Raw genomic sequence first — 11,920 nt, forward strand, 5'->3', positions numbered from 1 at the left:
CCTGGACCGTCCCAGGTGGTCCTAGGCGACATCGCGTGCAGTGAGCAGGGGGAAAGAGCCTTTGCACCTGGAAGGTGCCGAGGACCGAGGTCACCCCGCCCCTGAGCCAGCAGGAGGGAGCGAGCGGAGCTGGGCAACAGCCCCCGTCCCCCAAATCATCCCCCAAACTCAACACCGGGGTTCCTTTTAGTTGCAACGCTCTCTCTCTCGCTCTCTCTCCAGGTGGTAGAGGCTTATAAGCAAGGTCTCAGGCCAGCCGTGGGCTATGAGCTCAACCCCTGGCTGCTGTGTCTCTCCAACTACCGGGCCTGGAAGGCTGGGTACCGCGGGCAGGTTTCCTTCCTGAAGAAAGATCTCTGGAAGGTAACGGCGTCCCGAGGGTCTGGCTGTAGCTAGGGCGGGGCCAGGGCTCGGTCTGCATCTCCAGACAGGCTTCGCCGATGGTCGCTTCCTCCTTCCCCCACCCATGCTGCTCCCGGGAGGTGGAAAAACCATCCTCCTTCCCGGGGAAACGCCGGCCTGGGCTGCTGGTTGGCGCAGGCAGCAGCGCTCCTTCTCAGGGCAGCTCTGAGAAGAGGCGTCGGGTGCTGCCGGCACACGGCGGCCTGCAGAGACGCGCTGCTAAAGCTGGCGTCGGGTACCCGCAGCCCGACCGGAGGAAACCCAGCAGGGAACGTGGTTCTGGAACGATGCCGGAGGCAGGTGTTTTGCAAGAGGCGCTGCTTTCACACCGACACGTGTCCGTCCCGCACGTCGTGGGGCATCTTTGCTTCCTCCGAGGTTCAGAAGATCACCTGCAAAGCGCTCAGCTGCTCGAGCGGTTCCCCCGCCCCGTGCTCCCCCTCCGTCTGTTGCTTCTTTCATTCCCCTTTTCCTTCTCTTTTAAGGTGAATCTTTCCGACTGCTACAACGTGATCGTGTTCCTGGCCCCCAGCGTGGTAAGTCGGTCTCTTGCAGCCCGGCTTGTTCTGAGCGAGCTGGAGGGAGGGTTTTCTTAGAAAAGAGAGATGATCTGGGACAGTGGCAAAGACTCTTTAAAAAATAAGGCCATTAGTGCGAGCGAGCGGGTTGGCGCTCAGCACCACTCGAATTTGTAGAATCATTCAGGTTGGAAAAGACCTTTAAGATCATCAAGTCCAACCGTTAACCCAGCACTGCCAAGTCCACCACTAAACCATGTCCCTAAGCACCACAGCTACACGTCTTTTAAATACCTCCAGGGATGGTGGCTCAACCACTTCCCTGGGCAGCCTCTTCCAATGCTTGACAACCCTCCGGTGAAGACATTTTTCCTCGCGTCCAATCCAAACCTCCCCTGGTGCAACTTGAGGCTGTTTCCTCTCGTCCTATCGCTTGTTATTTGGTCCTTGTCCCAACCGCACGTGGGGCTAGTACCAGCCCTGCATTTTGGAAGGGTCTTGGCTTGATAATGCCTGCTTGGGACCCACCAGCCGTGCCGAGAAGCTGCCCTGTGGTCCTTGGTGGCACCGCCACTACGTGACTTCTAAGGCCGCCTGGCCCTGGCTGTCTCTCTCTCCCCAGAAACCTCCCCTAGCCGCCAAGCTCCTTGCAGAACTCCCCGACGAAGCCCGGGTGGTGGCTGGACGCTTCCCCTTCCCCTCCTGGACCCCCACCAGCACCCTTGGGCAGGGGCTGGAGCAAGTCTGGGCCTATGACATGAAGGAGGTGCGGCGAGTGGCGCCGAGCAGCGCAGAGGGAAGCCCGGTCTAACGGCAGCCTCGTTAAGCCTGGCATTAAGTGTCAGCAGTGGTAGGGGTCAGAGCCTCTCCCAGCCCTTGGGCTCAGCTCAGGACAGCAGTGAGAGGGATGCTGGCCAGGCTTTTTCCCGGGGACTTGCAGGGTGGTGGTCCCTCCTTGCCTTCCAAAGAGTGGGCAGTTTGGGGGAAGCAAGGGAGGGGAAAAACGCATCTAGAAATCCTGGAATTATCGCAGGATTTAAGGGCTAAATCTCCAGTGCCTCTTTCTGTATGTTTGCTACTTTTATTTCTAGTTATTTTTTCAAAATAAACGTTTGGACGGTTCTTCCCTCGAGACTTTTGCTTTGCCTTTGAGCCGCAGGGTGCTCCTGGAGGCAGAGCAGCTGCTGCTCCCGGCCTCGGGCTTTGCTCCGCCGTCCCTTTGAAGGCGGCTCAGGAGGGAGTTTGTCCAGCTCACCTCCCGCTGAAGGATCAGTTTGGCCCTGCTCACCTTACATAACATTCCTTTTTCCACTCAAACAGAGGAAAAAAAGGTTTTCCCACCGTAAAAGAGCAGCTCACCCCCTTTGTCTAACCTCTTAGACCAAAGTTTAGCTTGAACCAGCCCTGGCCTTACCTCTTAGAAGCTGAGAAGGGAGCAAAGGCAGGAGCAGAGTTAGCCCTTGGACTGCGGTCTAGGTCTGACCCAGGAGAAACGTTACAGCAGCGCCCTAGGAGGCAGGAACGGGAACCTGTCCCTGCAGCCCCGCAGTAAAAACCTGCCTGGGAACTGACTCCGTGTCCCGAGGCGTGATGTACTCGGGGAACAGCAGAATTCCTACAGCTGAGGGGTCAGAGGATAGACGAGACGCAGTTGTCTCGTTCCATTTTAGTACTGTTAATTTGAGACCGAGAACACCCACGTGGTTTCCCTCGCTGTGCCTCCCAGCTCTCAGCCGGGGAAGGATACTTGCCCTGGCCAGCCCACACAACAGAGAGCTCCTTCCTTTTAAATCCTGCTCTTCCCCGTGATCGTGCCGCTTACTCGGAGCCGTGGGGAAGAGCTACGGTTGGTGGCTGACGGTCCTTCTGGCTCTGGGCAGGGAGTGAGTATCGGCCGCCCCAGCACTGAGCACACGTGGCACCTCACTGCCAGCGAGCTTCCTCAACCGGAGGATCTCCTGCTTGTACCTGCAACGGGGAAGCAGCACCGTTGTTGCCCACGTGGTCACAACCCCGCTGATAGCTCACACACAGGAGCGGCAAATTTAACTGTAGGCTTTGCCTTGTGTTTTTGCTGCATGCTAAGGACACACGGTGTCAGTTAATTCAGACCAGCCGGCCCAGGCACTGAGCCACGCCAGGAGCTGAGCCCTGGCAGATATAAAATGGCAGCCTTTTCCCGAGCGAGGAAGAGGTGTTTGCTGGCTCTGCTGGGTAACTGCACCAGCAACAAGCCCACGGGTCTGACCCCAGTTCACAGCCGAGCTGGCTGGGGAGTTACAGCAGGCGCAGTTGGACCATTGCTCTGACAAACGCGCCCTGCTTGTTCTCGCCCTTCCTTGCCCGAGCAGCTGTTCCCCCTGCTTCGGGGCGTGATGAGCCAGTGAGGGAGAACCGTAGATCAGGGGCTGCTGGAAGGCTTTGGATTTTAGGCAACCCCTCTCTTAGCTCCCTCCAAAGGATGGGTGAGCGCAGAGGGAAGGAGACGTGCGGCAGGGCAGGCCAGACGCTGCCCCCCCGCCCTGCGGAACAAGGGATGGTGGCAGCTGCCCGCGCAGCTGGACGTGCTGCGGGACATCAGCCGTGCCGGCAGCGCTGTGGGAAGGCAGCGGCGAGGTCAGGCGCCGGCAGCGTGGCGGGCACGGCGATGTCACCGGCAATTAGCCGGGGAGACAGAGAACACGTGAAGGGGGATCTTACCATCTCACCTTGCAAGATGCTTATCTATGTATTCCTGCAGCTCCGACACCTGCTCTTCTGCCACGATCGCCCGAGTCAGCAGCTGGCTCCTCTCCTGCTCCAAATCCTCCTGGGGGGGCAAAGAAACATGGAGAAAACAGGAAGCTCTGTGAGGTGGGAGTGAAGTTGCTCACTCCCTCTGCCAGGCGAGACTGAGCACTTCCCCATCACTCAGCTCCGGCACCGCTTGGCGTTAGGCTACAGAAGCAACCGAAAACTGAAGCGCTCGGGGAATGGAGCCTAGCGACTGTAGCGCAGCTTTCTGCAGGCACCACCGCTCCAGGGCAGCGGCCGGACAGACCAGGCAGCCTTCCCTGACCGGCGCGCGGGCATGGGGGCCAGGGCCACCCCAGAACTGGCAGTAACCCCTGCCTGCCAAGCCATCGTTAACTCCCCCAGAGGCTTCACAGACAACTGGCGGAGCGGCCGCTAGATTTGGCACTCGGACAGGGAGAGCTTTCACACCTGTCCACCGGTAGTTTGCTGCAAAGGGAAATTACCTTCCCTTTGAGATAAAAAACATTTCGTTTTTGCAGTGTCTCTGAGCAGTAGATCATCACCTTACCCAAGTTAACTGCACAGTCCCCGTGTCACCAGGAGGATCTGAGGTGCTTGACTGAGCTCACCCCCGAGATGCACAGCAGAGCCAGGAGCAGGACAGGCTCCCAGTGCAGTGCTCCAGCCTCTCAGCCACAACAGCTCCCTTCTTTTAGCCACAAAGATACACACAATTTAGGTGTTTAACTTTACGTGACCAGAGAACGGTGGAGCACTTCCTTAGGCCGCTGTTGACAGAGGAAGGCTCAACATGGAAGCAGGCCAGTAGCACATCTATAGCTTTGTCTACCACCGAAAACCAAACCTCTGCTTGGTTTCCAAAGCCCTTTTCCCCACGCGTGGCAGTCAGCGTGGCAGGGATCCCAGCACCAACTCTTCTTCCCGCTGCTGCCATCACTGCCAGACAGCAAACCCCAGCTCAGCCAAGCCCACTCCCAGCGAGCATCACCATGGTTTCATGGGTGCTGTAGGGCAGCGTTGCGGTTGGAGAGCGCTCTCCTCCTCGCTCTGGGCCACCCCACTCCTGAGTGCAGCGCAAATATCCTCGCACTCAGGGGGAAGCAGGCTGGGAAGCTGATTTCAGATTCAGACTCGACTTGAACCAGGTCAAATACAGACCCACTTTGTTACACAGATGCCTAAATGCTTGTGCTGAAACAAGGGAGGGAGCAATAGCAAACAGTCCAGCAATCAGTAGCTGTAAGGGCTGCTGCTCTTCTTTTAGTAGCAGGGAAAGTACAGCCTCGACGTATCACCGGCCGGGGACCTGCTAGCGTCACTCGGTGGGCTGAGGCCAAAGCCACAGCAAGACTCCGTGGAAAGCTTCCCTGCTCCAGCCTGGAGCAGCGTGTTGGCCACAGGGCAGCACCCAGCTAGGGCAGCACATGTAAGGGTTAAGCTTTTATTCAGGTGGGCTGTTCCAGACCTCTACCTGGGTGGTGTGTGCGAACTCCCGGAGCTGCTTCCTGACCTCTGCCCAGCCCTCCTCATCCAGCTGCCTAGGAGAGAAAAGCAGATATTGATCACGAACAGACCTTCAAATCCCGCCCATCGGCAGGTCGCACAGCTCTGTTCAGGGCTGCACACAACTCCTGTTCATCAGACCGTAAACCCCAGCGCTCTGAACCTTTTCTCTCCCGATGCCCCAAACATCAGGGCATGCAGTGCCGTCCCTGTACCCGGGCACGAGAGCCACAGCCCTTCTGCCAACCTGGGATTCCCCGCTGCGACGGCTGGATTTCTTCCAAGTTCACATCAACGCTCATACATCAGAGGACTCCATGCAGAAAGAGTCCTTAACCTGACACCGCAGGACTGAATTTGATGGAAATAGAGAACAATCAATGCCAAACGCTGGCGTTTTTCATGTTGCTGAGCACAAACCTGCCCGTTCCGATCCCTGAGCACGATAGGTGAGCTGTCTGTGCAGCCCAGCCATGGGAAAGATCTTCCTATTCTGTCCCAGTCTGAATAAGCAAAATACGGGTCACATCTGATGCTCGGGGAATTTGAGTTGTATGAAGGGAGGAATGCATTGTGCTCAAGAGCGGCTCCGCTGCGACTGCCAGAGTTCCCTCTGGTGGCTGCAGCCTCCCGGCCCAGGCGCACAGGAAATCATGGCTGAGATTTCATGGGAGCAGAAGCGAAGGGAACGATAAGCAGCGAAGCCGCACAGCTGATAAAGACGAGAAGCAGCAAGAGTTGTAGCTGAAGTGCTGCGGTTACACCAGGCTTCGTATCTCCAGCTAGAGGAACAGGGTAACGGCATGGGTAAGACCCATCAGCACACAGAACACAAGGGTTTCAAGTGTGTCGAGTCTCTCGGCAGCTATAGAAACCTTAACAAGATGCATCACTAAATTGCAGGTTCTGGTACTTCTCTGTCTTGTTCCTGTGGCAAGTCTGCCAAAATTAACGCATCTTTTCGAGGACTACTGCTATTTTTCAGCATGGCAGAGCCTGGTTAAGGCTCAAGCTCTTCTCTGAGACACTCCTCCGGAGCCTGGTGCCTCCGGCACTGACCGACTCCTCCGTGCTGGCATCCAGTCACTGAAATACCTGACATGTTTTCTAGGCTACCACATTTTAAAAGGCCGAAAAATCCCAGCTCAGATTTCTCCTACACTTTGTTCCACCTCTCCACAGCTATAGTTGATAGAGTTTCAGTAGACTCATGGAGCAGGGGAAAAAGACCCATCAAAAATGAGCAAATAAAGGGCATGTCAGGAAGCCAGGGAGGTATCCGTACAGGGTCACCTAAGGGTTCCAGCCCAGCTTCTGCACTGGGAGGGAGGAGAAACAAGACCATCCCAAAGTGGTGTTCCACTTGCCTTTCTCAGGTTGGGATCCACCAAAGCACTTGCGCGTATGCTTAACTTCAGCTTCTAAAGAGATCAGTGGGACTAAAAACATGATTAAATCAAACATGTGCTTAAGAGCCTTCCTGGACCAAGGCCCAAATGACAAACTCATTTCACCACAGGAAACGCTGCACTGAGACGGCAGCTGGCTTTTCTTCTCGGACGAGTCCCTATCAGCTTGCTTTCTCCCTATTTATTACCATCTCCAAGTACAGCAGCAAAGCCTCCTCAATCCACACAGCAAGGAGAATTCAGAATCGCAAATATCCCGAGAAAGAAACAGCACTTACTGCTCAGCAGACAGCGGAAAGCCAGAGGTTTCTTTCAGTCTTTTCTGAAGGCAAAGGAAGAACAGTATTCCCGTAAGCATTACACCATTGCAATCTCACCAACAGTCCCTGCCACTTTGAAGCGGCACAACATATCCTAGCACTCTAACAGCCACCAGTGCCCCGGCAAGGAAGTGATGTGCAGCACAATCTTAAGGTTTAGGTCTCCCATCCTCTGAATTTTTAAATAAACGTATGTCACGCAAATCAAGAGACACGTCTCTGCCCAGGCAGAACCAGTGGGAGGACGTGGAGCTGACTGGTGTGTTTCTGAGTGTGGTCTCCTGCTCAGTTAGCTATTCACGCTGAGGCAAAGGCATTCGAGAACAGAAAGCCCCATCCTATCCTCCCTCCCTCGCCTCTTTTAGCAGTGAGTGAGTCTGCTGGCCTGACAGCTCTCCCATAACATCTGCTACTCCTCAGCCCTCCCAGAGCTCCCTGACCCCAACCTACGGGGCTGCCCAGCCTCCTGGATCTAACTGTAACTCACCCCTATGCAGCAGGGTTGAAGCAGTGAGGGGAATGCTTGGACATCCCGTCTCTGCCCAAAATGAGAAAGCGAGCAAGCACTACCCCTGCCTGTGCCACAGAGATACAGCAAACCCTCAGGGAATGCCTAAGGAAGGGGATGAACCTATCGCTTGTGAGACTCTCCCCACCACCCCCACGTTTCACCACCACAGGAATCCAGCAGCCCAGTCACCACCTTCTGCAATTCATCTAGCTGCATCTCCAGTTTGGCTTTATCCTCCCGCAGCCGGTTTAGCTCCCGGGTCGTGTTTGTCAGCAGCTCCGAGTCTGTGATGGAAAAGTGGAGCTCGGCAGGGCCACAATCCCTAGCGCTGCTGCCCAAGGACCGGATCTGCTCTCGCTGGAGCCTGTAACGTGCCAGAGGGGTTAGTCCCTGGTAGCTTTGGTTAGGTAACAACACTGAGAATTGCTGCTGCTGCTGGAGGTACCATTCGCTTGGGATCTGCTGGCTTCTGGCCACCGAGACGCAGTCCACCTGCAAAGGGTAAGTGGGGGAGCCCAGCAGTAAGCACAATATTCCTGGGAGCGTTTCTGAGGGGAGCTTGTCCTAGAGCTATTTGTGGCTCTTATGCCACAAGAATTTCTGCTGCTTCCCACAGCCCAAGCTGCTGAGAGAGCTGTGGAGCAGAGCTGAGAGCACTGCAGGGACGGGCTGGGAGGCAGGAGTTATTTGTGGTACCTCTGCATTTCCACACCATCCAACGTGGAATCAATCTCTCACCCTAAATTTTACACAGGAGAAACGTATGTGCAAAGCAGCTCCAGGGTGTCCAGAGCACTCTGATGTGTAGCTGGAGGCTCCTTGCTCCTGGCTTGTCAAGAGCAGGGAGATAAACATGCACTCCAGATCCTCTGCTCCACCTGAGAGCCCCGTCTGCCTCCCTCTCAGCCAGGGGGCTGGCTGCTAACGGGGCACTTCCACTTGGTCCTTAGCAATAAGCTGAAGAGACAGAGGTAGCCCAGACCCTGCCTTAGCCCTACCCATAAGCAATCAGCAGGTTCTCATGCTTCTTGACCAAGTTCTTCATGCGTTTCTTGTAGCCACGTGCCGCTCCAGCTAGCTGCTCTTCCCGAGACTTGTAGGAAGCCCTGATATCCTTCAGCATGCTGTCCACAAAGTGTTTCATGTGAGCGTGATCAGCTGGGGCTTTGCTAGACCCCGTTACATTGCTGGATTTGCTGTCCATATAGTCCTTCAAACATACAAAGAAAGAAATCGAGGTGATCAAGCCATTCCCTAAGGCACGTAACCCATTTCCCACAGAGAAGATCCAGGAATATTTGTATTAACAGCACAGAGATTAGGGCGTATCTTCCATTTTTGAGAGCAGGAAAGACTAATTAGCTTCCATCATGGCCCTTCAAGACAGAGAAGGCATCTGTACTGTATCAGTGACCCGCCTAGGGAAACACAAGTCGGCGTTGGGAGTTACCATCTCTAGTCCCGTATTCTTTCCACCGTGCCCCGCTCTCTCTGCTAGCTAGGAGACGCTTCGACACCGCTCTGTTAGAAATTAAACTATTCTTAGTAGTAAAAATCGCTTTGCTTAGTCTCCTGATCCATCACCACACCGTGTTCTTCGGTACCAGCCTTCTCCCGGCACAGAAGCTCTTGCCAAAACCTGCTTACTGCTACCAAGGAGGTTAGAAAGAGATTTCTTCCCAGTCTCACTGCTCAATATAACCAGGTATCCATGCCTGAACCTGCCTGAAATGCCTGCCTTGTGCCGAGTCCTCATCACGCTCCGGGGGCCCTACTCTACATTAAAGGTGCTCGTTCCTAGAGCAGGTCCCAGGCACTGGCGTTACACGGCTCTATAGCCGACCACAGAGGCTGGCAGAGCTCCCTGCGGGGACAGCAGCAGAGTCACCACGGAGGCGGCAACAAAGCCAGAAGTGGCATCGCCTGGCCTGCTGAGGGAAGTTGTCAGGGCAATGGCGATTGGAAGCCAACTGGAAGGCAGCCATTGTAAATAAAAGGATCTTTCAATCCAAGTAATCTGACCAAGAAAGTCCCAGCAGAAACTCACAGACCCTTTAGTGTGGCCATACAGGAAATCTGGGCGAGGAAGGGGGCTGGCATCTCCTCCCCCAGGCCAAGCCGAGGGGGCAGAGCCCCCTTCCAGCTGCAAGCATGGCTCCCCAAGCCCCACTGCCTGCTCTGCTTGGCAGCCCAGCAAGGAGGGGAAACAGCAGCAGCCTGCAAGAAGCAGGCAGCCAGCATGGAGAGACCTCTCCCGGCCAGGAGAGCCCCTGGGGCTGGGGGTACCCACCGCCACGTCCTTGATGTACTGTGTGAGCCGGGAGCGATATTCCTCGTTCAGCTCCTTCAGCCGGAGCTGCAGCCGGGAGTTCTCCGCCTCCACCTCTTGGAGCTGGCTCTGGGAGGTGAGCAGCACCTGGGCACAGCAAACACAAAAGGCATGCTTGCTGCTGCCCTCGTCCTCTGGCCAAGCAAGGGGCCCTAAGAAGCTCCATAAGAGATGGGGGACTTCATTTCCAGATATTCAGCTTCCCTAGAGCTGAGAAGGTCCTGGGTTTTCACAGCAGCCTTCTGGAAATGTTTATAGTCTCTATTCCCCTGCTACCTCCCGTCATTTGCAATCCCCACCCCGGTGATTTCACCAACTCTTTCTAAATATCAGTGCACAAAATTCCTCCCACCACCTGTGGCAAGCAGCACCTTCCACCACGTGCATCGCACCCCTGGAGAAGGAAACTGCACAGGGAGGAGCACCTTGGCATGACAAACTCCCTGGAGAGGGAGACATGTCGGAGTACCTCAGTACAAGACATCCACCCCCCCTGCTAGCTCCAGAAGTGCATGGCACGCAGGAGGAGCGCGTGAGCGGGGGCAGTCCTGGAGCCCGGGTGCCAGGGGCTGGAAGGGAGCCTGCCCTTACCGCTGACTGCTCCGCCAGCTTGTGCTGGGTGTCCCCAATCGCTCCCTTCGCCTCCTGCAGCTCCTTCCCCATCGCGATCCTGGACACACAGAAAGAAGGTGTGTTTATTTTAACCCCCCAAACTTCTCTGTAGGTCCAATACAGCCAACTTTGAGAAGGAAATCACTACGGGATGACAGAAATCTCCCGGCAGCAGCTGCCAGCACCCACCAGATGTGTGCCAACCAGCGGCCACAGAGCTCTCGAACCAAAAGCGATCATCCTCCCCAGTCAGAGGGTCTAGTTCTCCAGCATCCCCGCTGTGGCAGCCTTTGCTGGGACAGCGACCCCATCCCAGCCTGTCGATGGAAGAACCGCCGTGGGGGTAAGGGCTAGGGCTGGATTCATCTCTGGGCTGTCACGCATTTGCTGTGTGTGTCACAGAAGGTGGATTTTCAGAGGTGCATAGGCCAGTGGGGTACCCAAACACCACCGACTTTTAAGCAGACAGCTGACCCTCTTAAGAGCCTTGAAAACATCAGGTTTTGCTTCCAGGCTTCACTTGTTCCAAGGGTGAATCATCATTTCCCACCCTGTACCCCACCAAAGGCAGGCTGCCACCTCTCCTGTGCCCCAATTCAGCTGCAGTGAGCTCCACAAATGCCCAGCCAAACAGAAGGACGTGCCCTCAAACACTCACACTCTCTCTTCCAGCTTCTGCTGCTGCGAATCATAGGTTTTCTTCATTTTTTCAAGCTCCACTTTTATGTGATCCTGGTTTCCAAGCAACTGAGGGACAAACGAAGAGGAAGATGAGACAGAGGGCTGAGCTAAGCAGAGGGATTCGTGAACGGGGAAGAAGTGAGGAGAGCCTCCAGCTGAGCACAAGTCCAGCTGACCAGTGACATAGTGGGGAAAGGACAGGTTTAACTGGGAGCGCCCAGTGCCCTGTAGCACACCAGAAGCAGTGTCTGCTCTGGAGACGGGGCACATGGAGGTGCACACGTGTTTTTCCCCCAAGGGAGAGTCTTGCTCTGAGAGTCAGATTCCCAGCAGGAGCTGGTGGCGGAGCCCAAGCTGGTATCGCACGGGTTGCAGATGGGAAGGAGGCAGGGAGCATCTCAGTGCTCACAATTTCGGGTGCTTTATCACCCCCATCTTTCTCAAGTAACAGCAAGGAGAAAATAAGCAAGCGTCCTCTGCGCTTGTTGACTTCTACACTCCTGCCTCTGTTGACCCGGGGGCACTGATGGAGGGAACCACAGCTGCCCTCTCTCAGCTTTTGCCTCCACAAGAGCTGGAGTTATTCTAGGCTAACTTTTCAACTGCACAGCTTAAAAAAAAAAAAAAAGAAAATAAATCAAGGCATCAGCCCATCCACAGAATTCAAGTTAGCACCAGGCGGTGCCAGCCAGTCAGAATAAATTCCCCCTCTGCTTCCCCACGGATCCAGCAGCAGACCCCCACACACTCACATTTCTCTCCAGCTTTTGCTGCTCGTGTTCAGAGGCAACTACATCTTCTGACTGGTTTTGGTAAGAGACAGAAGAAGGTGCCTGTTAGATCCCCGTTGCTCCAAGGAGCTGACGACAGGGCAGAGA

The 11,920-nt window shown here is 55.4% G+C and overlaps 2 protein-coding genes across 2 annotated transcripts in view; one reads left to right on the forward strand and one right to left on the reverse strand.

Moving 5' to 3' along the window:
• Positions 1-190: 190 nt before the first annotated feature.
• LOC103917194 (protein FAM173A-like) lies at positions 191-2,050 on the forward strand (the record flags this gene model as incomplete). Its single annotated transcript, XM_009324303.1, has 3 exons — positions 191-363; positions 888-938; positions 1,543-2,050. Coding segments are annotated over 3 exons (413 nt in total), but the record flags the coding sequence as incomplete, so codon positions are not given.
• Positions 2,051-2,761: 711 nt separating this feature from the next.
• Positions 2,762-11,920, reverse strand: part of CCDC78 (coiled-coil domain containing 78) — a 13,686-nt gene continuing 4,527 nt past the window's right edge. The window contains 9 exon segments of the mRNA XM_009324305.1: positions 2,762-2,888; positions 3,629-3,729; positions 5,149-5,215; positions 7,575-7,784; positions 8,419-8,630; positions 9,711-9,836; positions 10,341-10,419; positions 11,020-11,108; positions 11,795-11,902. Coding sequence (XP_009322580.1) covers positions 2,762-2,888; positions 3,629-3,729; positions 5,149-5,215; positions 7,575-7,784; positions 8,419-8,630; positions 9,711-9,836; positions 10,341-10,419; positions 11,020-11,108; positions 11,795-11,902 — 1,119 coding nt within the window.

This window comes from Pygoscelis adeliae, unplaced genomic scaffold (genome assembly GCF_000699105.1).
Source record: "Pygoscelis adeliae isolate BGI_AS28 unplaced genomic scaffold, ASM69910v1 Scaffold595, whole genome shotgun sequence".
In the NCBI taxonomy this organism is placed as follows: domain Eukaryota; kingdom Metazoa; phylum Chordata; class Aves; order Sphenisciformes; family Spheniscidae; genus Pygoscelis; species Pygoscelis adeliae.